Source organism: Leopardus geoffroyi, chromosome E3 (genome assembly GCF_018350155.1).
Source record: "Leopardus geoffroyi isolate Oge1 chromosome E3, O.geoffroyi_Oge1_pat1.0, whole genome shotgun sequence".
NCBI classification, from domain to species: Eukaryota; Metazoa; Chordata; class Mammalia; order Carnivora; family Felidae; genus Leopardus; species Leopardus geoffroyi.
The window spans coordinates 32717638-32742405 of NC_059340.1; the positions used below are offsets into that span (position 1 = coordinate 32717638).

The following is a 24768-nucleotide window of genomic DNA, read 5'->3' on the forward strand; positions in this document are numbered from 1 at the left end:
GAGGCCCGCGAGCGCCACGCTTCGGAGACACTCAGAGCTCTACTTACCACGCGGACGCGGAAGCACACGCGGCCAGCACCACCCCCCGACTGCGGGCTGGGGGTATCATGACCAGGTTCTTGTCACCGCACTGCAGTGGGGGTACAGCGGGGCACGGGGCATGCGGGGAGAGCAGAGTGTTCTTTATGGCGAGAGGAGCCCCTTTTACAGGGATGTGCGCTTTCTGTCTGCAGACCGTGGCTTCTGCCCTCTTCACAGCCTGCTTTCCTCAAGGCTCGTAGCTTCTGATTTTACTCACTAAACGCACGAAGTTCCCACGGAACAAAGGCCTTGCTGACGAGCCCAGGGGACTACGTGGACCATGGTGGCTGCTGCTTCAGCCCCCACGAGCTGGGTAGGACCCTGGTCAAGCTGCTTCTGCCCCGTAATTCAGAAGCGGCACCAAATCGGAATGGGAATTGGGGGGCAAGTCCTCCTAGGTGAGAGGGGGGACCCCAACCTCCTGGCCAACCACGTCAAAGCTCTCCACTCCGTGAGCAGGCCCGCCCCAGCCAGCCCCAAATCTCATTCGCGCCACCTGCACTGGCTGAACTTCATAGTGCCTGGCTCCCGCTGACACTTCTTCCAGAAGGTTCTCTAGGCCCTGACCTCACCTTTCTCAGAACTCAGGAAGGTGGCAGGGGGGTCAAGCAGCAGTCAGCAAACTACAGCCCACTGTCTTGTAAACAAAGTTCACCTGGAGCACAGCCACGGTTCCTTGCTTGCATACTTAGTCTGTGGCGGCTTTCGAGCTACGCTGGCTGCACGGAGTAGGGGCCACATGGCCTGCAAAGCCTGAAATACTTTACTCTCTGGCCCTTGACCGAAGCAGCACACGGAGCCTGGACTCTGGCGCCAGGAAAGCTTGGGTTCTACCCCCGATCCGATCTGCTCACTTACCAGCCCGCGGGGCGAGTGACCGTTCTGTCCTGAGCCCCTTCCCTTCACCCGCCGGTGGGCAAACATGGGCCTGGCTGGGGCGGGGTGGGGGTGGGGGGGTGGGAGCCTGCTGCTTCGTCCCCGCTTAGGACTAGGGGGACCGGGTACCCGGCCGCTGCGGAGGAGCTATTTGGTATTAATGTTTGTGTGAAGTTATTTTTGCCTGAGGATTGGCTCCTTAAAAACTGGGTCTTTATTATCTTATTTTGATGTGACTTTTTAGTGATTTTTATTTGAGTAAAGTTGACACCCAATGTTCCATCAGTTTCAGGTGTACAACTTAGCGACGAGTCAAGGTTCTACCTTATGCTGTGCTCAGCACAAGTGAAGCTACCTTCTGCCCTGTTATATCGTCACATCGCTATTATAACACTCTTTATTCTTTACGCTCTGCTTTTTGTTCCCGTGACTTAACTCGTTCCCTAACTGGAGGCCCGTACCTCCCGCTCCCCTGCACCCACTCTACTCAACCCCTACTCCCCTCCCCTCCCCTTGGGCGGGCAGGGTCTATATTTCTACCCCGAGCCAGGCCCTCGGGGTTGTGCGATGTAAGGGCAGGTGGACGTGAGGCCTTGTGGGAGCGGGGTGGGTATTCGCCAGCTTCTCTTTCGTGGCGGGCACGACTCCCCACCCCCGGCCTACTGCGCAGGTTTGCTTGCAGGGAGCGCAGGCCGGACGCGCTGGAGTTCCCGGGGAGATGCCGTTAAGCGATACACTGTGTCTGTGGCGGAGGGGGAGGCTCCGATGAACTCTGGCAGACGTCGAGGCAAATCCAGACGCCAGGCAAGAAGATTCCCAGGGGGCAATCAGCCGCAGCCCCACAGCACGGGCTTTATAGCCGCTTACTTCTTAATCACTTCAAGCGGTAAACCCCCAAGTTTACAAGCTGTTAACTTGACTCGAAAATGAATCACGCCTTAACAAATCAAAACGTCAAGATGGCTTTTCCCGAGCTGCGCATTTATCGGCTCGACGAACACCGGGGCCGCCAAGAGTGGTAACAGGGTCGGGACTCAGCCTTTTATGCTTCCGACGACGCCCTGGCCGGAATGAACTGACGGCGTGGCCGTCACTAAGGTGGTCACCTACCTCTTCTCTGAAGACAACGTCTTCTCTCTCGTGCTCTTTAAAGCCCTGGCTTATGCCCTGGGGCATGTGGGGCAGCAGACAAGGTGCTGAAATTCAGCCAGGAGACTAGAGTTCCTTCGTGTGGGGAAGGGGTCAGGGTCAGGCCATAGATGGACCGTAAATACTGCGGACCTTTCGTACGTGCCGAGAATTAAACAGAAAAAAAAAAAAAATCACCAACTTCTGATCCCGCGCGTCGGCAGGGTCTAGCTGAGCGGAGGCGACTGAATACATCCCTCCCTTGCTTGCTGCTGTGCAAACGGCCCTCCCTCCTCTGCCCTGCTGTGTACTCCTCTCTCCCCGCCCCCTGGCACTGGGGACCCAGAAAGGCTCAGGGACGTTTTCTTTTCTTTTTGCCAGGTGCCCAGATTCTCCCTGTCATTTCAAGGGGCTCCTTCCCAGATGGAAGTGGCAGCCCCTTTGAGAGCCAGTGTGACCGGTCAAAGGGTCAGGAAGGCTCTGGAAAGAACTCTGGGGCCCGAGCACCTCGCCGCCGCTCCTCGCTCCATCTCTGCAAGGCGGTTCTCGGTGAATCAACGTCGGCGGAGGTGCCCAGGGGCTTTCTGGGCACGAGTCAAACGCACATGGACGCCAAGTACTTGCAGACGCAGACGTGCCAGACCTGGGACAAGGGCACAGGCAGAGAGGCCTCTCTGAGATCGCCTCCAGCAGATAAAATTCCTGGCTCTCCCCGAGGATGGCTCAAGAACAGCCTGCGAAACGCGTATCAAAGGCCATAGGATTTTCACACCATCTGATGGATTCCACGTCTAGAACTTTAGGCTGTGGAAAGCACGTGGGTGGACCCACAGAGGGAACGATACAGACGTTCGAAGCACTGATGTGTGTACGAAATGCCCAACAACAGGGAAAGGTCAAATGAACTCGGATACGTCTAGGTGATGAAACCCTCTGCTGCAGTTAAAATGCTGGTTTGAGGGGCACCCGGGGGGGCTCAGTCAGGTAAGCGTCTGACTTCGGCTCAGGTCACGATCTCGCTGTCTGTGGGTTGGAGCCCCGCATCGGGCTCTGTGCTGACAGCTCGGAGCCTGGAGCCTGTCTCCCTCTCTCTCTGCCCCTACCCCACTCATGTTCTGTCTCTCTCTCTCTCTCCAAATAAATAAATAAATAAACATTAAAAACAATTTTCTAAAAAATGTTGGTTGGAGAGAAGATGAAGGCTGGAGGAAAACGAGCAAAGATTAGAAAAAGCATGTCCCACATGTTTGTTATTGTAAAAAAAAAAAAAAAAAAAAAAAATCAGGCTCTGTCTCCCTCCTTGCTGAGATTGCAGGGATCAAAGCTAAAGTCATGGGTTTTATTACGAGAGTTCTCGTTTTCATTTTTGTGCTTGTCTGATTTTTTTTTTCCCCAAGATTCTGACTATGATTATTATTTTATACCAGAAAAAGAAGGGAGGGTGAAGGTGGGGACAGGACCTGGGCAGGCTCAAGCTCCCGGGGCACTAATGCACCCCTGGGATCTGTCCTGGCCTCCAAAGCTCTCTCCCCCGGACTAACTGCGTCCGCGAAGCCGGGGCGAGGCGCGGTGCTCCCAGAGCAGGCAGCGTTCTAATGGCGAGACGCGTCCCCTGCTTTCCAGGAGCGCGGGTGTCACAGGGGCAGGCCCGGGTCTTCCTCCCGCCCTCTGGCCCCCTTCTGCCAGTTATTCTGGGAAAATGAACTCATGAGTAACTCTCTGGCTTTGTCAAGCACACAAATACCACAAAAAGGTCAGCCTTCTATTTTAGGCCCACTGATAGAAGGAGCACTGGGCTGGGAGTCAGAACTGCAAGTCTGGCCCAAGCTCTGCCCAAATGGCTTCGCGACCTCTCCTCTGTGGGTCTCCACATCTTTATGTGAAAAACAAGACAGTAAGTGAGAATCTCTTGGCTTAAATGGTCAACACTTTCTACCTACAAACACACATATGATTTGAGCACTGTGACCTTTTTGGGAGCAGGCAAAGGAGAAGACGCTGAAAACTATACGTTGGATACACTTTGTACATACCCCGCTCTCTGGAAAGGACAGCCACTAAAGCTTTCCCTGGGGAGAAGCAGGTTGCTAAGTGAGTCAGGGTCCAGAGCTGGCCGACAGCAGCCCAGGGGCTCACAGATGTGTCTTGTTTCTCTCACGCCAGGCTTACGGTCTTCTTCTTTTACATTGGGAGACTTTTACATACAAATCTGGACTTCTGGCTTTTTCAAAGACAGAAAGATCCGGGGACGCCTGGGGGGGCTCGGCTGGGCGTCCGACTTTGGTTCAGGTCATGATCTCATGGTTCGTGGGTTCGAGCCCCACATCGGGCTCTGTGCTGTTGGTGCAGGGCCCGCTTTGGATCCTCTGTCTCCCTCTCTCTCTCCCCCTCAAAAAAAATTTAATAAATAAATAAAAATTAAAACAAATAGGAAGATCTGGCAGTATGGGGCCCCAGTCCCACGTGGCAGCAACGGGGAGTGGGGAGCAGACTCCCCTCCCCCCCCCCCCCACGCCGCAACCTGACTTGCTTTGTGCTCCCAGGTGTTCTGGTTGTTACACTCCACTTATGCCCAGATTCTTGGTCAAAGAACTTCCCCGGGACTCAGGGAAGTTCCAGACCCCACAGACCTTTTGTGTCAGCTCCTTCCCCAAACCCTCCCCGCTATGGGATCACTGGCAGGGCATTTGACACGGTGCTGCCTGCCTCCAGCAGCCCGCGTGGGTCCTCAGACCGGGCGACAAGGACCACTCACTCTCTGCCTCAGCTGGGATCTTCCCTTGGTTTAGAAGTCGCCTGTGCCTCTTTTCTGTCTTCATAAATCCTTTCCCCATTCTTTAAAGGTCAGGGACAGCCTGGGCAAGGGTTTCTGCCGTGAGCACGGTTAACTATTCTCTCGTCTGGCTCCCGCAGCCTGCCTCATCTGCTCTACAGGAGCGGCCCTCCCGAGTAGGGCCCAAGACCCTTCCCTGCATAGATGCCTAGGTGGTTTGTACAACGTTCCTCACTTAACGGGTAACACCTGGGATCCTCTGGGGTTGAGAGGGATTTGGACAGTATTTCTGAGGCTATGAGTTGTCTCCAAACACCCAATTTCCCCTTCATTAGTTACAGGACCTGGCAGCTGGGCCTGGCCATGGGGCTAAGTTGTGGACAATGAGATAGAAATGAAAGTGGCACGTCGGATTTTCAGGAAGCCTCCTCCACTGTGCTTCCTGAAACATGGATGTGATAGCTGGCACTCCAGCAGCTGTCTTGGACCACGAGGATGAATCACATATTAGAGATGACAGCACAGAGCCGGTAGAGGTTTGGGTCCCTCACGCTTTGTGCCGTACTTGACGATCTCCACTTCCTCTACTTGAGAGGGAAAGAAACATCTCGTCGGGGTCTTTCTTTACTGTGTAGTCGAACCTAATCTTAACTGACAGTTGCAAAAAAGCTTTGTTAGTGCAGGGATGTAAGCCGAACTTTGCAGGGGCAGGGACTAGCTGGTCTCCAGAGCCACAAACTCTCCAGCCGGTCTGCGCTTTCTGGGGGATTCTGGGAGCGGCGGAGTGAGCAGAAAGAAGGAAAGGGGGTAACTGAGATGGGAGAGGTGAACTTCCTCACAACCACCTCCACCAATCTTTGGGAACCGCTCCTTCAACTCTTTCCTTGTGAGGTACAAGTGGACTTTTTAGGTGGAAACCAGGGAAGGGACCGAGTTTCCATCTGGGTTCACACCAGGCCAGGCAGAGATCATGCAAGAGGGCCCAGATCTGAGAGACCAGAGGGTGGGCAGGCTTGCACGTATGCAGCTGGAGAACTGGGGGGTGGGAACCAAAGGTTGCCTAAATCTCTGAGGGGCAGGGAGGTCCCAGCTGACCTCTGTCATCTGCCAAGTGCTTGTGCAGTGTTGCAATGCAATTCCTCGGGGGACATCGCTTACGTGCCACCACTTCTGGTTAAAACCTAGACGATGAGACAACTACGGCGGCAAGCGGGGGATTCCACAGGGACCCCGCGCACAGCTGAAGGGGAAGGAACCCGGCTGGCCCGCCTACAGCTCACCCAGGAGGGATTCGGCACTCTGCTAAATGGCACGCGCCTCGCCCCACTGCCTCAACCCCTACAGATGCTCTTACGTACTACCTGCTTCCAGGAAGGATTTGAGGAGGCTTAGATTTTATGTTATTTTTTAAGTTGACATACTTATTTTGAGAGGGGGGGGGGTGGGGTGGCGTGGGGCACAGAGAGGGAGAGACAGAATCCCAAGCAGGCTCTGTGTTGACCTCAGAGAGCCCGACGCAAGGCTCGAACGCACAAACCGCGAGATCAGGACCTGAGCTGAAGTCGGACACTTAACCGACTGAGCCACCCAGGCACCTCGGTGGCTTAGATTTTAAAACCCAAACCCGAATGCCATAGATACTGAATGCTGAAAGCCACTGAAACACAAACTGAATGACAAGAGTACCACTGAAAGGCAGGTGGAAACTGAACAAGTGCCCCAGAACAGCTGCCGCCTATGGGAAGCTGACGTCACCCGTTTGGCTCTGTGCTTCCTGGGAGCCAAGACCTCAAGGAAAAGCTTCCCCAGTGACCTCACCCTTGTGACACACAGGTTCGCATGCAAGGTTCCTGTCTCTACCCCCTCCTGGAAGACGCCGCTGTCTGCCTGGAGATGGGGCCCCATTCTGGGAATGTAATGGCACCTCACGGCGCTTTTCAAACGTTGCTCCCTCACTGTACACGAGCTAAAAGCAGAACCGCCCCGGCTGCAGGGTGCCTTGCCAGGGGTGGGCTTCTGCTGGCTCTTCCAGACACCGGTGCATGTCCTACCTTTGAACCTCAGAGACACAGCAGGCGGGTCCCTCAGAGCCTGAAGGCTACGGGCCGCAAGCCCGGGCACGGCAGGGCCAGGCCGGTAACGTCGGTGAATGAGGAGGGGCCGTCTCGAAGGGTGAACGGCCCTCCCCACCTGCCACCTGTCTTCCCTTCTTTGGTTATGATGTGGGCTCTGAGGAACAGTTCCCTTCTGTCAGGAAAAGAAACCCATCACGTGGACACTCGGCCGCTGCGTCGGGGGGTGGGGGCAGAAGGGACTGGTCAAGCGCCCGGAGCAAGCGGGAAAGTGAAGGTCCCCAGCCCCTCCCGACCGCCGCTGCCTGAGAACACTGGCCTTCACCTGGCCGCGGTTTCCTGTTCTGCCGGGGAAGCTGGATATGCAGATTTTACATAAAACCTCCTGATTTTCAGGAGTGTTGACAACTTAATTTAAGTTCCATGTTTTAAACAAGCAGCAGGCCACCCCAGCCGAGGGAACCAAGGGCGCCCCCCACCTGTGTGGGCCGTGAGCGCGTGTGGCTGAGCACCCGCCATGAGGCTTCTGCGTCCAGACTATGTGACTCGGGGGCACTTCGGTCTCGTGAAGCTGTGCCTCACAGAAGCCCAGGCTTTTTCAGGAAAGAGCTCTAAGATTTCGAGGGGGAAAGCGGCCTGCCCTGGCAAAAGCCAAGATTTTTACTCATGCTCGTTCCACACTGAAAAGCAGAAAATGAAGCCTGCTGAGGGCCGATTCAGGAGAAGCAACCTGTGCATTTTCGGCGTTCTCCAATGTGAATGAGGCCCGTGGGGCCAGGTGCCCCCCAGCTGGCCTTTTCATGACAGGTTTTCACGACACAGCATTCGTGTTTTCTTACCGCCCCAGCGTTGCTGGGAAACGGTCACAAATCGGCATGCCTTGTGACCTCCTCGTGCATGGAACCGAAGATGGCAAGCATGGCCGCCGCAGAGTTTCTTCCCTGGATGGTTCCTTCCATCCAGGATGGTTCCTGGATGGTTTCCTCCCTGGATGGTTCTGCCCTTTCCCTTCCCAGTGCAGTCTGCCACGTGCCCGGGCGGGAGGAGGGCTAGGGAGAACTGAGTTTGGAGTCTCAGCCTGCCGGGGGCCCTGGGCAGACCCCAGAGTCTACAGGGTAGGGCCGACAGACCACACGGAGCTTTCTTGTCCACGCTGTGGACTCAGGAGGCTGGCTCTGAAGCCCGAACCCCGGAAAGAGGAGAGTGATGCCCAAGGGTGGCGGGGGCTGGGGGCCATGGAGTCGGGGGCCACACCAGAAAAGCCAAATTACCCAAAAGTCCTCCAAGAGCGTGTGCGTGGGGGGCTGAGGAGGCAGGGTTCAGATTCAAGCCCAAGAGTAGCACACCCACAATGGGCCAGGCCAGGCCTAGGTGCCCACCCATGACTCTTCCAAAGAATTCACACAAAATGAAAGCATCTGCCAACACGGGTGCAGGGTTCAGAACCCTGCGGGCCAGCAGGACCCTTGGGGCGTCCCCCACAGCTCCCTCCCTTACTGCGAGGACTCTGAGGTGAGGGCGGAAGACGCGGGAATCTGCCCACAGACCCTTCCGGTTTCCCTTCATGACGAACCACACGTGATTTTCTGCTACAGGGGTGTGTGCACAAAGCTCTGGGCTTTAGGGGTGATCTCCGGGCTTCCCCCCGACAGGCCCCTGGAAACCGTTTCTGATTTGCTTCATGTGCACCTCCTGTCTGGTCCAGGGGGCAAATCAGGAGCCTGGGAAATGGGGCATTTCTAACGCTTTTGAGCCAAGCCTGAGCAACGTCACCACGGATCACATGACCCCTAGATCAGTGACCGGCTGCACCTGAAAACGCCACAAGACTTTTACTTCTGGTTGCATCGAAAGGGGTAACGTGTCCAATGTACAAAAATAGCTGGGACTTGCAGAATCTTTTGGCCTATAGCTCTGTATCCATGGACAAATCCTCTTGGATTCTAAGGACTATACTTGAAAACCTGCAGAGAGGAAAAAACGGCCTTTCAGTATCTTGCTTTCTTTTTGTGCCGTCTCTGCCCCGGCCCTGGCCCTCAAAGTGGTTTTGCTCCCCGGTGAAGCCTGCCTGAGTGGGCCACCACCGACCAGGGAGGCGAAGCCTCGATGGCCCCCTGGCTGCCGGGGAGCGTCTGGGCCGTGTGAACACCAGCACCTTGCTGTGCCGGCACCCTTTTCGCTGTCTTGAACACGGGACCCTCTCCGGGCCACGGAGGGTCGGCGGCATGTGGGGGGCACGGGGGCACTAGGTCTCTTGAGAGGCTCTTATGGCGGCATCACCTCGCTCTGGAGTTTTAAAACCGAAGGCTGCCAGGACTTGGACTTCATTCCCGAGGCCCGGGCCCCCGCCGCGCCCAGCCCCCTGCCCTTTCCGGTGGTATTACCGTCTGTACATTAGCAAGCAGAGAGCTCCCCAACACTCTCTCAGCAAAGGCATTAGAAAGCTCAGCAGTGGCCATCTCGACTGCCTCTCTACTAAGGCAGGAACCAGGGCTGAAAGAGCAGGGAGAGGGAGGCGGGTTAGACAGTTGTCAGGGCGGAGGGGTCACCGACCCCTGACTCCTGCGGTCCCGGCGCCCGACGGGGCAGAACCTGGAGCCGCTGGCCAGGGCGGGGGTGGGTCACCTTGCTGGCAAAGGATGCCCCCTCCCCCCCCCCCCCCCCCCACCGCGGCTCTCACCAGCCTTGGGAGGGCCTGGTTCTTTCTGCCGAATTGTTCGTCTCCCCAGCCGTGCTCTGTGCGCTCGGGCCACAGCAGGGTTAGGGCCACGCCGACGTGCACGCCCACCTTGTGCGTTCTACAGAGTGGCAGTGTGCACGGGAGCCAGGGAATGCGTGTGGGTCTTCTGCAGAAGGCGCGTGCCCTCGGCACAGACTTAATAAATACGCTCCCAAAGCAGAGCCCCACACCCGCGGCCCCGATGGCGCGTGCACTTTGTGAGGACCCGGGCTCCGCAGAGTCGGGTGGTTAACTTCTGCAGCCGGCCACGTCGCCAAAGCCCCTCCTACCGGGTGCTTTAACGGATCGGGGTTGGGCCCCACCAGCAGATGACGACATCCGTTCCACGTCATCTACAAAAAGAACTGGAGACACCCTCTCCAAGTACGCGAGTCGGACAGAATCAGTGTGTCCAGAGCCGTACAGAGATCGCGGTGGAAGGGGGCCCAGAACAAGCTTCAAAAGCCATAACCCAGGTCCTCGAGTGGACAGGGACTTTATCGGCTTCTGTCGTGGCACACCCGCGGGACACAGGCAAGCGGGCAGCTGTGCACGCAGCTCTGTCATCCGCGAGGGAGGAGCCCTGAGATCACACACTTGGCTCTGGGCCCGTAGGTCCCACTCTGGGCACGGGGCACGGGGTGGAAAAAGCGGCCGGGGTCTGGCCACCCCACGCGGACGTGCGAGCACAGGGGAGCTGCTTCGCGCTGCACGCCGGTGTGCGCTCCCGTGTCAAGGGGGTGACAGCAGCACACCTGGCCGAATGCGTTGACACAGGTCACGTGTTCAGGTGGTGCTGGCCGTTCTGATTACTTAACAGACATGCGTCGCACCTAGACCTCGGGTCCAATGAGGCAAGAATTGAGGATTTTCATCTTTGTGTGTCTTTTCTTTTTTCCTTTTTACATAAAAAAATTTTTTTTAACGTTTATTTTTTTTTTTTGAGAGAGAGAGAGACAGATGGAGTGTGAGCAGGGGAGGGGCAGAGACAGAGGGGGACATGGAACCTGAAGCAGGCTCCAGGCTCTGAGCTGTCAGCACAGAGCCTGACGCGGGGCTCACCACCTGAGCCAAAGTCGGACGCTTGGAGCCACCCAGGTGCCCCTCCCGTGTCTGTGTGTCTTTCTTTACCCGCGGGGGGTATGTCTCTCGGCTCTCTAGAGAAAACGGCACGACACAAAGCAGGCTTCTTCCTCCTCTGCTCAGTTGTGACCGAAGATCTTAGGAGTCAATGAAGACAAAGTTCAAGAGATGCATATGTAAACCGTAGATAAGAGGATGGGATTCTTGTTATTTTCATCAGGAGCCTTAGAATCTCATCGGTCACGTTTGGGTTCAAGACATGCGTGACTGTGTTCGGTCTTTGCTTAGGTGGAGCTGAATGCAAGTGTCCTTTTGAAAGATGTGCGCTGGGAAACACTCACGGGAGGAAGGGGAGGCGACAGCCACCTGGGCCTCCAAACGAGCGGCTTTCCCCGGGTCTCTGTTCCTCAGGCCCCATCACATCCCGTGTATGTCCGTGTGTAGGTCCGTGTGTTGGTGCACGCACACGCGTGCTCCCTCCCCAGCTTACCGTCATCTTTTCGTTTCTAAAAGGCAACTGCTTCCAAAAAACGCTTTGAAATGATCTTGGCACTTAAGGGGGCGTGTGTCTTCTCAACAGAAAACTCCGGGCAAGGGGGCTTGCGAGGACTTGGAGGGGGGTTCTCTGACGGGCCCCACTTGCCCCGCTTTCTCTTTGTGCTTCCCTGCAAATGCGAAGCTAATGTGTTCGACGCTGAAATCGCCCTGGCTATTCTGCATTTGTAGTTTTCACTTATTTTTTTTTTAGTATTATTAATATTTCATCATAAAAGTATTGATTTCCTTTAACTAAGAGACTTTAAAGTTTGCTGCATCCTTAAGCATGATTTTATTATGTCTTGGGGCCAAATGTTTTTTCCTCCCCCCCGCCAAAGGAATGCTTTTCCTTTCACATAATGTGTGTCGAGAAGAAAAAAGGAATTGATTCACAGAATTCTGCATTCTAGGCAACTTTTAAGGAACGTATCTAGTAGGTACACTGGATAGACATCTCCTAAACGTGAGCACGGGGTCTCACTGCTGAGCCTTTTTGTTAGAGGTAAGAGCCCGAGCACAAAATTTGTGTTAACGTGAGTCAGCTCTAAGAGGAGCTGAAATGGGGCAATTATGACAACTCCAGAGATGACCTTGAAGCTTAAGAAACTCCTCACGGGTACCCCAGGATTCATCGAAGCCCCACTTCTCCCGCGGTCTTCCCTCTTCCTTTCAGAAAGCCAACAGCAAACGAGAAGACGTCCCGCAGGAATAGGTTGCTTAGCAGAGGTTTCGTCTCCCTCCCATGTGGGGCCCTGGTGTCAGAGCCCGGCTGTGGACACAGGCAAAGGGCGCCCGGGTTTCACAGGACCCGTCCAGGAAGCAGGCGGAGGGCACTAACTGGCAAACCAAATGAAGCGCTCTGAAATGTTTAAATGTTGAACATCCTCCTTCTCCTTCCTCCACATTCATTATTAAGTGGGACCCACACATCACTGTGCGCCTCGATTTCACTTCTTCCCAAGAATCCATGACCCAGTGGACGGTGCTCGGGGCGGGCGAGTGGGGGTGGGGCTGAGATTTGGGTTTTTTTTCTTTCATATCCTCGCTGGAAATCCTTTACGGTCAGCTTGTTTTTAGAGCCATGAATTCCTGGAAACGTCTCAGCCTTTCAATGACCCCTGGCGCCCGAATGCAGATGATTAGTGCCCCAAATATTGACAGACCGGACTTTTTTTTCCCCTTCCCAACAAGGGAGCAGTGTCAGAGCGAGGCAGCGCGGAAGATGCTGCGGCCACCGGACAAGTGAGGCTGCACCAACGTCACTCGCACAGGCGATCTATTATTTGGGACCCTGTGGCTCCCTCGGCCTCACCTAGGTAGGAACAACGCCCACCGTGCCAATGTCCAAAGTGCCCGGTTTAAAACAAAAAAATCTGTCTACAGCTACTGGATGTCCTTTGCTCAGCTATGAGACACGGGGAGGGAGGCTCGTAGTGACACAAAGCACATCAGATGTCAGCGGTCTGGGCCCGCTGCCAGAAAACTCAGGAGCCGGGCCCGGCGTCACTCCTTGCGAAGAGGAACCTTCGGGACTGGAAAGATAAACCTAAATAAAATCTTTCCAGAAAACAAGGCAGCACCTTTTCTTGGGAACAAACAAAGGGGGGCCAGGGCGGGCCATCCGTCACGCCTGTGCGGAGAGCAGCCTTTGGAGCTGCCCGCGGAGTGAGCTGGTTGCAAGCAGTCGCTGTTCTTGGGCTTTTATCTGTTCAAGTGAAATCGTCCCAAATGACCGGCCTATGGCTTCCACTTTCTTTTAAAAGACAGTACTACATTTGAGATCGATGTTTTCCCCTGAAATGCTGGCTAAATTTATCCTTCCCTGCATCCTGCTTTCTGGTCTCTGCACGAAGCTGGCGAGAGCAACGCCGGCCCGGCCTTGCTGAGTGAAGCGTCTGTCTTGCAATGCTCGCTCGCAGCTGGGAGCGCTCAAGCACCCAGCCCTGCCTGTCCCTTCGGTCACCACGGACACCAAGCCCCCAGGTCTCCTAAGGGTTGCTCTGCTGCCTCACTCTCTGAAGTCCCTGTGAATCAAGGCCCCGGCTCCCCGAGTTCTTTACCCCAGCTCTCCCAATCTACCCCGAAAAGCCATCGGGTTGGCTGGCTTTCAATGGCTCTAGAGGACCCCCTCCCTGGCCGGCCCCCGCCCCCCCAAAGCGGCTGAGTGCTCATTATTGGATTGCCTTTCGAAGCAGTGGGACGACGGAGGCTGCCGTGGGCTTCGCGGGCTGAACTAAATCAGAGAACTTACTTCTCTCTCCTGGTCTGGCTTGGCAAGCTGCCCTGTGAGTGAAATGTCACTGATTGATTTAGTGCCTGATGCCCAGAAAGCCCAGTATTTCTGAAATCTTTATTCCCTATATGCGGTTGCAAGAGAACATGCCCTAAACAGACACTTTGAGCTCCGGCTTCTATTTTGCTGTTAACCTGTGGACTCTCTTTTTGGCAGGAGTAAGAGATAAAATAGAAATGAGGCTGGACAGAGGAACGCACGCGGCCAGGCCGGCAGGCAGGCGCATGCGTGCTGGGAGGACGGTTCTGCCTGGAGGCACCCAGCGGGCTGGCCTGTCTGGAGAGCCGCGCTGAGCGCAAGTGTGGGGTACAGGTGTGGGCAGCTGGGCATCCCTCGCCCCACTCCGCTTTCTGGACAGCAACCTGGCAAGGTGTTGTCAGGAGCCTTCAACAGGGGCATTCTCGCGGACTCTAAGAAGCGGTTTCCAAAGGAGTAACCAGAAGCGTGGACAAAGACTTCTGTACAAGGGTGGTCATCACAGAGCGAGGCATAGTGCACCAGAAACGACCTAAGTAGCCAGTGTAAACGGCCTGGCTAGGTCAATTTCGGCTCAACTTCAGACCGTCAAGAGTTGAACTGTGTCTCCCCGCAAATCCTCATGCTGAAGCCCTTATTCCTCAGAACGTGGCCTTATTTGGAAATGAGGTCATCCGCAGACAGGAGTAGTTGCGGCGGGGTCTTGAGGGGTGGGCTCTAATGCCTTAGGAAAAGGGACAGTGTGGACACAGAGGTGTGCCGGGGGCAGCTGCGTGGGAAGACGAAGGCACACATCGGGGTGACCCTTGCAGGAGCCAAGGAGCAACGAGACTGCCGGCCAGCAAAACGCCAGACGGGGGACGTGATTCTGCCATGACAGCGATGGTTCTAAGAACAAAACCCCACAACCCAGCAGCTCTGATCCCGGGCTGCACGTGTGCACAGAGAGGTGCATCCGAGGATGCCCACGGCAGCGCTGCCCGGGAGAGTGAAAATCTAGAAATGACCCAACGCCCAAAGACACCCCCGCACCCACACTGCACGGCCAGGGAAAGGAATGAGCGAAATCTGTACCCAATGACACGGAAAGCTTTTTACTCACAGTGGTGTCCGAAAATTAAGTTGCAGAAGGATAATCAGGATTAGAATTATTTTCAGGTTTAAGAAAAAGTGGGGGGGGGGGGGTGAACCCACAGCATAAGACAATTACAGATCCATGACTTCTTATCCTAAATCCCTGAGGCCAGAAGTTTTTATTTATTTAGTTAGTTTTTATTTATTTTGAGAGAGAGAGAGAGAGAGAGAGGAGGGGCAGAGAGACGGAGAGAGAATCCCATGCAGCCTCTGCCAGCACAGAGCTCCATGTGGGGCTTGAACCCACGAAGCCATGAGATCATGACTGAGCTGAAAGAGTCGAATGCTTAACCGACTGAGCCACCCAGGCGCCAAAGGCCAGATGTGTTTTAAAACTTGGAATCTTCAAGGGTTAAAGGGCCATGTGGCACACACATATACGTTAAGTCACACCCTTGGCTGGTCTCAGGCAGCCAAAGCCCCAAATATTGCATTTCTGCAAGAAATAAAACACATATATTCACGATAAATGGCATCTGCGACTCTTACAAAGAACTCACAAATAGTTCAAGGCAGATTCCGCCACCAAGTGAGTTAGGAAAAATCTTTTTTTTTTCCCCCCACTGCTGTTTGGGCTTCAGAATTGCAGAGAAGGTTATGGGCACACACAGAGAATACAACGGCACACAGAAGGCTCTGGAAGGAGAGAAGCCAAACCGTGGGAAGTCTGGGGAGGGGTGGGAACAGGGAAGAGTATTTAAAGGGGACTTAAGTCCCATTTGTAACGATATGATTTTTTCTTTCTTTCTTTTTTTTTTTTTTTAATGAAGAATCCACTCATGTATTTCTTGGGTGGCTAAAAATCAGGGAAAAAAGAGAAGACACAGATGGGAAGAAAGCGGAAATATTTACAATGCTTTTCTCTCGGGCGGCAGGACTGTGGGGTTTTTTTTTCTTCCCGCCCCTCTACGGTTTCCATCAATAATCCTCCATGTTCGGATACGAGCGCACACGTGAACAGAGCGCACCCGTGCCTGCGGTGAAGGCAGGACAGCCGACTGGTGACCGGCCCCGTCCCTCTCTGTCATCGGCAGCTCATCCCCAGGGCCTTGGCGGCCTCGCAGGGCAGCTCTGGGACCCGCTGCCACCACTGCCCCCAGGTCGCTCCTGCTCCGAGACTCCGCGTGCCTCCATCACCGCGAGACACGGCCCCTCCCCGGGGGGCTGCTCACACCCCAGCCACTTTGATTCATCATCTCACTTACTCTCTCTGTCCTTTATTTTTCTGCCCTCGTTGGCCTTTGATTGCTTTTCGGGAGTTTATCATATTGAACTTTTATCCCCTTCCAGGAAACTCTATTCTTTTTTTTTTCTTCCCTGCCACAATTAATAAATAATCGTGAGAGCACTTCTTTGGACAGAAGCACATCCCAGACGGAACTGCCGGACTGTGTCTTTTGGGCCCCTCTGGGCCTGTGAAGGGCACATCCCCTGTCATGGAGAAGGGGCATTTCAGTCTGTCGCCGCACCGGGGGGGGGGGGGGGGGGCGGGGAGGGTGCCAGCGGGGTTCACATTGCGCATGCGGCTCTTGACCCTCCAAGACTGCTGTGCTCGCCCGGCCATCCTCCAGGGGGAGGCCGGGCAGGACAAGTGCTGGCAGGGAGGGGGGCACTCAGCGCTGGGGTACAGCCAGGGAAACAGAGCGCAGGGCTGTGGAGACAGGTGGGTTCAAATCCCAACCTGCTGCGGATGGCCTGTGCGGCCTTGAGCCGCCGTTTCCCTGGGTGCAGTAGGAGAAGGCAATCCCCACCTCACGCGTGGCAGATGTGCACAGAGCCACGCTTAGCACAGGCACTGGCGTGCACCAACTGCCTGCCACACGGGAGCCGGCCCCACTAGATGGTAGCACCAGCCACGGCTCTGAGCATTTGTCTCCGGACAACCTTCACCCCTTTCTGCCACTAGCCCTAATCATCACTCAGCCTTTGGGATCCGATTTGTAATAAGCTTTAAAAAAATGTTTATTATTTTTGAGACAGAGAGAGACAGAGCATGAACGGGGCGGGGCAGAGAGAGAGGGAGGCACAGAATCCGAAGCAGGCTCCGGGCTCCGAGTTGTCGGCACAGAGCCCGACGCGGGGCTCAAACCCACGAACCTCGAGATCGTGACCTGAGCCCAAGTCGGACGCTCAGCCGACTGGGCCACCCAGGCGCCCCAAGGGATCATCTTTTTAAGAAGTCCCTGGAGGAGCTGGACAGAGCGGCTGACGTTTCGTCTGCCGGCACTAGGAAGCGACTCCTGAGCGACGAACAGGTGGTGTTCACCTGTTTTCTGTCTCAAACGCGTAACACAAACTGCTGGCCACTTCAGAGGTTTTCGACAAATGCTCGAAGCGGTGATTCTAGTACCTACTTTCTTTCCCAGAAGTCTTGCTTCTGAGGTCAGACCACAAACGATAGAGATTTCTGGAAAGGTATAAAATACAAACTTATCTCATAATTTACAGGAAAGGAAAGGGAACAAGAGGCTATTTTACCAGTAAGAGCGGAGTATTTTCTTCAAAGTCAAAAATAAATGGAAAAAAAGGCAAATTTTAGGGAAGAGGGAGGGTGCCAGGTGAGTCTGGATTGCATCAAGGTTTCCAGATTATTCCTGTGCTGTGCGTTCCAATCCGCCACCCCCCTCCCCCCACCAATATCTGGACCACTTTAAGGAAAATGCCGCATAAACTGGACCCTTTTATGATGAAACTAGGATGCAAATGAGATAACCTGGTCTTTAGAGAAAGATGACAGCTTTGGGACAGCCTGAGTAGTTTAGAACTGTTTTAAAAAATACGACAGCTTTACCAAGCCATACTTCACACACTGGACAATCTACGCATTTTCAAGGTACAATCTAGTAATTTTTAGTCTACTCACAGAAATGTGCAATCCCACTACACCGCCCCCTTCTAACTAGTTACGATTATGACTTGTAGCGAGGGGGTTACGAACACATGTACCCCCAGCTCCGCTGAATGAACCTTGCAAAATCCCTCCCACTCACACGGAAAGAGACGTGCTGGGAAGGACCAGGCACCTTCCCGGGAAACAGGGCCAGACTCGGCACCACTCTTATCGGGCCAGGGCGGAAAGTGACAACAGAGGGGAATTCTGTGCCCAAACTGGTGGCAGGCTATCACCCGGACAGCACTGTTTTCATTCCTTGGGGATCTGGGCAGCCTGTGGGCCCAGGCGTCAACAGCTCTCCCGTCTGTGTGGCCTCCTGTCTGGGATGGATTCCTGCCCAGCTCTGCTTCTCCACTTCCTCCCAGGTCAACAACCCTCCCTCGGAGATGCTTTCCGGGACTCTCTGTCCCGGTTGGATCCCTTTGTGGCATAGTATCCTAGCTCTCAGCTGATGCCTTCAGGGCCCTGGCCATGGTTGGCATCTACGGGATCCTCGGGGCCTGGGAGCTCCAAAGGGGACTTGTCTGTTCAGCATACCCCTGGGTCCATAGTGAACAATGTCTAGCATGTAAAGGGGGTATTGAAGATTTGGTGGTTCCATCCATCCATCAATCTCTCTCTCTTCCTCTCCGTACACCCACCCACCCATCCCATACATCCTTCCATGCATCCATCCACCCACCTGCCCATCCATCCATCTACACCTGTCCAGGACTTCCCAAGCACCATCTGTATGGCACCCCATCCCAGTGAAGCTCCAGGAGCTGGGCAATTAGCAGAAAACAAAACACAGTGTTGGCTCTCTTGGAGCTTACAGTTCAATAATGGGCTGGGGAAGGATGGGGTGCAGGGTAGGCAGACAATGAAGAAATGGGAAGACACTGGGAGGAAATGAGTGTTCTGACGAGAACTGAGCGGGACAGGGTACCTGGAGTGCGGGGAGTGGGGCAGGGCTGTGATGTGCACAGGCTGCTCAGGAAGAGCTCGGAGACAGAGAAGTCTGGGGAACAATCCTAAGGCAGTGAGGACAGAGCCACGCAGGTACCTGGGACGACAGTGCTCAGTGCAGGGGATGGAAAGCAGGGCATGCCCGGCCACATCAAGGCTCAGCCAGAGGCTCCTGTGGCCACCCTGGAGTTCGTCAGGGGGACAGTGGAGAGGGGTGAGGTCTTGAGGGTCTAGATTGTGTGGGACCCCGGGGGCCACTGTAAGGGGTTTGTCTTTCGAGTGAAATGGGAGCCAGTGATGGATTTAGGCAGAAGACACACATGATCTGACTTATACCTGAAAAGGATCTTTCTAGCTATGGTGCTGGGAACATACTGAAGAGGCAGAGATTGTGAAGGCCAAGGTCAGGAGTCAGCAAACAACATCCTGCAGGCCAAATCCCAAATCCGGCAATGGGCCTGTTTTTCTAAGTGAAGTTTCACTGGAAGTGGCCACACCTGCTCATTTACATATTATACAAGGTGCTTTGGCTGCAAAGGCAGTCAGGCTTGACAAAGACCGCGTGGCCGGCAAAGCCTAAAATATGACTGCCTGGCCCTTTAAGAAAAGTGAGCCAACCCCAGCCTCGGAGATGGGTACAGGGGTGGGAGGGACTGGATTCTGACCACATTTCCCAGGTGAGGTGCGCTAACAGGCCGGGTGAGCTTTGGCCCTGGAGTGCATGAGTGCTCTGTGTGAGAACTTGTTTCCAGCGGCTGCTTCTTTCCAGCTAAGTATAGGTCATCAGATCCCATGGGCAGCCCAGCCTGGGGCCGATCCCTGGGAATGACGGTCTTCCCGCTCCCAGGGCTGTGGGAGCCCTGGTCAGTTCAGAGGGCAGCCGTAGACACCCGCACCCTCCTTCCCCGACTTGGAGCCCATGAGCGGCCCCCGTGGCCTCGCTGATGAAGTCCAAGATGGTCAACCCTGCGCAGGAGGTCATTCCCAGGTGGCCTCATCTCCTGCCCCACACATCTCAGGCTGCTTGCGGGACCCACACACGTACCACGGTTTTCACAGCCCAGAGCCTGCCATCTGCCCAGGATGCCCCGTGTTTAACCTGGCCCATCGGTCAAGACCTCCTTCCAGAACCTTCCTTGCCCTCCAATTCTGGTTGGGCCGGTGCCCCTGTGGGGCTCCCACACCATTGCAGTGAGGCTCAGACTGTGTAGCGAGAGCACGATAGGTGTCCTGGAAGTGTGATGAACACCGGCGTCTCCTGAAACTGGGCCCAGGGCACCAGATGTATCTGCTCCCAAACTCTGAAGGCCCGGGCAGCCCTCACTCGCTGCTCTGATGGGAGAGAGGCGGTCTGAACGCAAGCCCTGCTCTCCAGGCCGTCAATCCATCTCTGTGCTACAGGTGACGGAGCTGGTAACAGGTGCATCAGATCTACGCAGAAGGGACCTCGGTCACGGTGGGCCCCATGCCGCACAAGCCAGCAGTAAGAGTGCGGTGAGGATGGGCAGATTAAAGAAACGACCATCAGGCCACGGCATTTCACCCCAGGGGTCACCCAGACTCTCTTGTAAAGCCACCTGAGAGGGGCGCCTGGGTGGCTCAGTCGGTTAAGCGGCCGACTTCGGCTCAGGTCATGATCTCACGGTCCGTGAGTTCGAGCCCTGCATCGGGCTCTGTGCTGACAGCTCAGAGCCTGGAGCCTGTTTCAGATTCTGTGTCTCCCTCTCTCTGACCCTCCCCCGTTCATGCTCTGTCTTTCTCTGTCTCAAAAATAAATAAACGTTAAAAAAAATTAAAAAAAAAAAAAGCCACCTGAGAGAAATTCAGTGAGATGCCTTCATCTCTCATAACGTTCTCAAGACCGGAGGGCTTTTAGAACAAGTCAGGGAGCCTCACAAAACACCAGTGACCCTCTCCTCACTTTAACTGGGCTGCACCTGGCATGGACACGGGGGCTTTTCAAATGCTCTCAAGGCGATTCTAGAAACGCGGAGCCAGGGCGGGACTCCATGCTGCTAAAAGGCTGTGCCGCTGCCCCCGGGAAACCACGAGGGCGGGTCCCGTGGGCCCCTCCAGCTGAGTGAGGGTGTCCTAGGCGGCTGACTTCCTGACCACCCAGCTGGACAGGCCCACCTGCCCGCAGAGCAAGGAGCTGCCCCAAAGGCCAGGCCGAACTGAGCGGGCCCCGCTGCCTCTGGCCACAGCAGAACGAGGCCACTCTCCAACCTGAGGCTGGAGGAACGCCCCCGACGCCGCCCGGTGCGCTGGGCCTCTCCGCTCCTTGGGGAAGGCACTGCTGTGCCTTGTGTGTGATGCAGTCCTGACCAAGGCTCAGGGGGGCGCTTCCTCTAAGCTGGATGGAGCGGGGTCCGGAGCCAAGCTGAGGGGTTTGCTGAAAAAGTGCTGAGCGCTAGGGACAGGACGCACTTGCAAAGTATGGTTTTGGGCTTCCAGCTGTTTGCGAATTAGAGGTCGGGAACTTAAGAATTCTCACCCAATGGGCCTGTTGGCCACGGAATCCTGATCCTTCCGGCAGGCCTCTAAGCCACATGAGCGGTAATACAGGACAGGGAGGAAGAGTAACAACAAGGACGCGGAGAAGAGAGAGCCCGACAAGGGCACGGGCTGGGGTCAGGCGGAGGCAGGCGGGCGCTGGGGACGCTGACCTGCTGTGCAAGTCCAGGTAACCCCCCCCAGGCTGAGGAAACTTTGACTGCAAAGTGAGCATAAGCCTGCCGCTCCCTAGGCTCACAAGGCGAGATAACGAACCCACGGAGCAGGCTTGGTACAGAGTTCGAAGCATAAAAGGTGGCCCATCGATGGCAGCAGCAATGGGGAGCCTGGCCCCTGTCACAGTGATGGGAGCCGGGGAGCGCCCTCACTCTGTGCTCAGCTCCCCTGCACATGCTGTCCCCTGCCTGGAACACCTCGTCCCCGCCCACCCAGTTTGCTCCAAGGAATCTTCCCGCCCTCAGCCCCCACCACGTACCCAGGGAAGCCTCCCTGATCCCCGCAGGTTCCCTAGCAGTGGCTAATCATTTACTGGTACAAACGGATGAATCAGGCCTGTTCTTTCTACCAGACTGCGAGCTCCGTGTGGCAGGGCCAGGGGTGTCTGGTAGGCTCCTGGCTGTTACCTCAAACCCAAGCCCAGCACCTGCCACACAGCAGACGCTCGGTGCACGCAGGCTGAACAACAGAATACATGAAAAGGTGAACTTCATGGCCTTCCACAGAAGCCCATCTTTGGGCGGCCATGATGGCAACAAGCTGCAGAACTCCCCGAACTCACATCACTGGAGAGCTTAGCTACACGCGGGGCCAGCCCTAGAACCTTCCGGAAGGTTGCCAAACTCTTCCCTGACTAGCAGACCTTAAATCTCCGTTGCAGGGGCCCCTGTGTTCAGCTGGTGCACAAGCGTTTCCCACTGCAGGTCGGGGCCTTATTATTGTTACTTTGAAGCGTTCTGGCGGAGAGCCAGCCCAGGCTGCGAAAAGCAGGAGAATAAGCTGTTAATGTCTCACACCTACTGGGCAGATGTCAACTGGCCCGGGGAAGCCTAGACAACCACTTAGTGCTGCCAGCCAAGCGGAGGCATCTCGGGCCTGATTTATCAGCGCGCCTCGACAGGCGTGCTCAGAAAACCCTTCTCGGCCCGGGAGCGAAGACCGCTCAGGGACCACGTGTGAAGGGCTGAAGTTGAGAACATGGCCTCCCGACTTTCAAACGTGGCTGTGCCAAGGCAAGCCTAAGGATTTCTTCAGGTCCCCGGGCCCCGAGGAGGATCCCAGGACAGGGGACTGAGTAGGCCGCGGGGTGAGGTGGTCAAGGAGTGGGTTTCAGCAGTACTCCGGACCACTGTGTGACCCGGGGCAAGTGACTTAACCTCTCTGGGCCTCAGATCCCTCACACGTTAAGCAGGGATAGCAACAGGGCCTTCCTCCTCCCCAGGCGGTTGTGATCCCCATCGTGGAGACACCTGGCCAGGTGCTGGTGACGCGGTGAGCCACAGGAAACGCTCTTCCGTGGTGCCCAAGCCACGCAGACCTTGCCACCTGACGATGGCAAAGCACACTGCGGCTTCTTGGAGGTACGACCCGGACGGTCACCTTGCCTCTCGGGACTCGGCTTCCCCCTTCCCCTGTCCTCAGGGCGTTACTGGGAGTGCCGGTGGGAAAGGCCTTCCCGACCCTACGGTGCTAGCTACACACCCCGCGGGGACAGGGCCACCCTCACGAGCAGATGGCACTGGGCCTCTAGGCGGCTCGCCCGTCAGCGAACGCCCCCTCCCAGTGACCTGTGGAACAGGGACGCCCCATTTGTACGTCTGCCTCCCCCCCATAGGCTGCCGGCTGCACGAGGACGGGAACGGAGCTGCAAGGGGTGCTCGGTGCGCACTGGCTGGGAGATGCGTGGTGGCTCAGGTGGCCCTGGCTGGCGGCTCTAGCAGGGCGGGCACCCGGAAGCCCCCTCAACTGGCAGAGCCCCAGAGCACCAGGCAGAACAGCTGTGAGTGACCTGTAGGGGCTGGGCCAGCTGCCCTGCAAGGGGCGAGAGCCCCGGCCAGGAGGCCCAAAGTGCTGGCCTGCACCGCGCCCACCCCACCCCCTGAAGGCACAACGCGGCCAGGCTGCTCTAGCCCTCAGGGCCCCGGCCTCTCCTCTTCGATGTCAGTGACGGTTACTTACTGGGGCATCGTGAGGCACCTCACAGGTGCCCTGGGCCAAGCTCCCGCCCTTGGGAGGCAGGTTCTATCAGGAGCCCCATTTTATAGAAGAAGAAACTGAGGCTCAGGGAGCCTTCCAGAACTTCCTGACAGCAATGGGTCGGTGCCAAAACAGCTGCGTGGGCTAACTCCAGGGCATGTGCCCCAAACCTCCTCACGGCAAGAACGCTCTGGGAGGGCTGGAGCATGGTTTAAACAGCACAGTGGCATCCACCCTTCTGGCATATAGCAGACGTCCAAACGGTGGTAGCTTTTAAGCTGCTTGAAGCTGTGGGTGTCCCAGCAGGCACCAGGGGCCCCTCTGCCGACTCAGTGGGGACAGAAGTCGCTACGGGGGGCCTTTGGCATCTGCTCTTTGCTAGGGTGGCATGGAGAGGTGAGAGAGGGCAGAGCGAGCAGGCCATGCCTCCACTAGGCCCCGGGCACTGTTTCAGGAGAACAGAACGCTGCTCTGAGCTGTGGGACATTTTCCTTGGGCATCGGGCTGGAAATCTGTTGCTTTCTTTTCTTTTAAGCATTTTTCCAGAACGTCCAAGATTTTATAAATGTCAACTATTTCAGAACATTCTCCAGGATACGAAGGGTAAGGGTGGGAGGAGTGTTTGGGGAGGCTCTTTCCATCAACACCGACTCTTCCTGCCACTGGACTGACTCAACGATTTAGGAGGACCTGTTCCATCCAAGAGGCTGGAATGCATGTGGTACCCAGTACCTCAGGTTCAACTGTCAGCCTGTGAAGTCAGCATACTCAGAAAGCCACAACAAAGGGCAGCTTTATCTCAGAAGCAACAAAGAACCTTCAAGTCAACTTAGCAAGAAAGGAAAGAACACCCAACAAGAGATAACCTTTTTCTCAGGAAGCAGGTAGAAACATTACAAAGAACAGGAGTCTGAAACCAGGCTCAGTCTCTCTGGGACCCTGGAGAAGGGGCTTCTGCGTTGGAGTCTTGCTCGCCCCGGCCGCAGAAGTGGGATTAGTGACATGACGGTTTTTACACATTTCTCTCTTTATCTTATGTAAAGCAACTAGTCTGGTACCTAGCAAGCACATAGCAGGCATTCAATAAATGGGACTCTCATCCTGGGGCCTTAAAAAAGTCTGTGAAGCTACAAGTATACCGCACATGGCATGCACCTGAATTTTTACCAAACTTGCAAATATTTTCAGAGGAGTCATTGCAAATCATAGCCCAAACTTAGTATTTCACACAGCTGAAGCGCCTACTGCCCGAATCATGTGAATTCAAGGACCTGAGTTCATAGCAGGAAGCAATGGAGACAAACTAAAACAATTCATCGGCCCTGCTTCGATGGGCTTTGGGGTATCTTTTGGCGGTCGCTCCGGGGCTTAAGGAATGGGCTGTTTAAGTGTGAAGAGATGTCACAAGACAGCTGTTCCTGCCACACTGGGATAATATTGACTTTTGGCCCTCTGGGAATTTGAGATGTTGAACAAATAATACTCTGTATGTGTTTCTGGAGAAAAGCACATTCATACAAAATGCCATGGCTGGCCAGCCACAAATAA

The 24768-nt window shown here is 55.5% G+C and overlaps 1 protein-coding gene across 16 annotated transcripts in view; it reads right to left on the reverse strand.

The window, feature by feature from the left end:
• The window catches only part of CLEC16A (C-type lectin domain containing 16A), a 203662-nt gene that overhangs the window by 14089 nt on the left and 164805 nt on the right, over positions 1-24768 (reverse strand). Inside the window, exons 23-24 of one of the 16 annotated variants that reach the window (XM_045461263.1) lie at positions 9315-9423; positions 8746-8894 (exon numbers count right to left, since the gene is read on the reverse strand). The exons of the other annotated variants lie outside the window; for them this stretch is intronic. Coding sequence (XP_045317219.1) covers positions 8837-8894; positions 9315-9423 — 167 coding nt within the window. The 3' untranslated portion in view covers positions 8746-8836. Of the gene's footprint in view, positions 1-8745; positions 8895-9314; positions 9424-24768 lie in introns of those variants that run through there. 16 annotated transcript variants of the gene reach the window in all.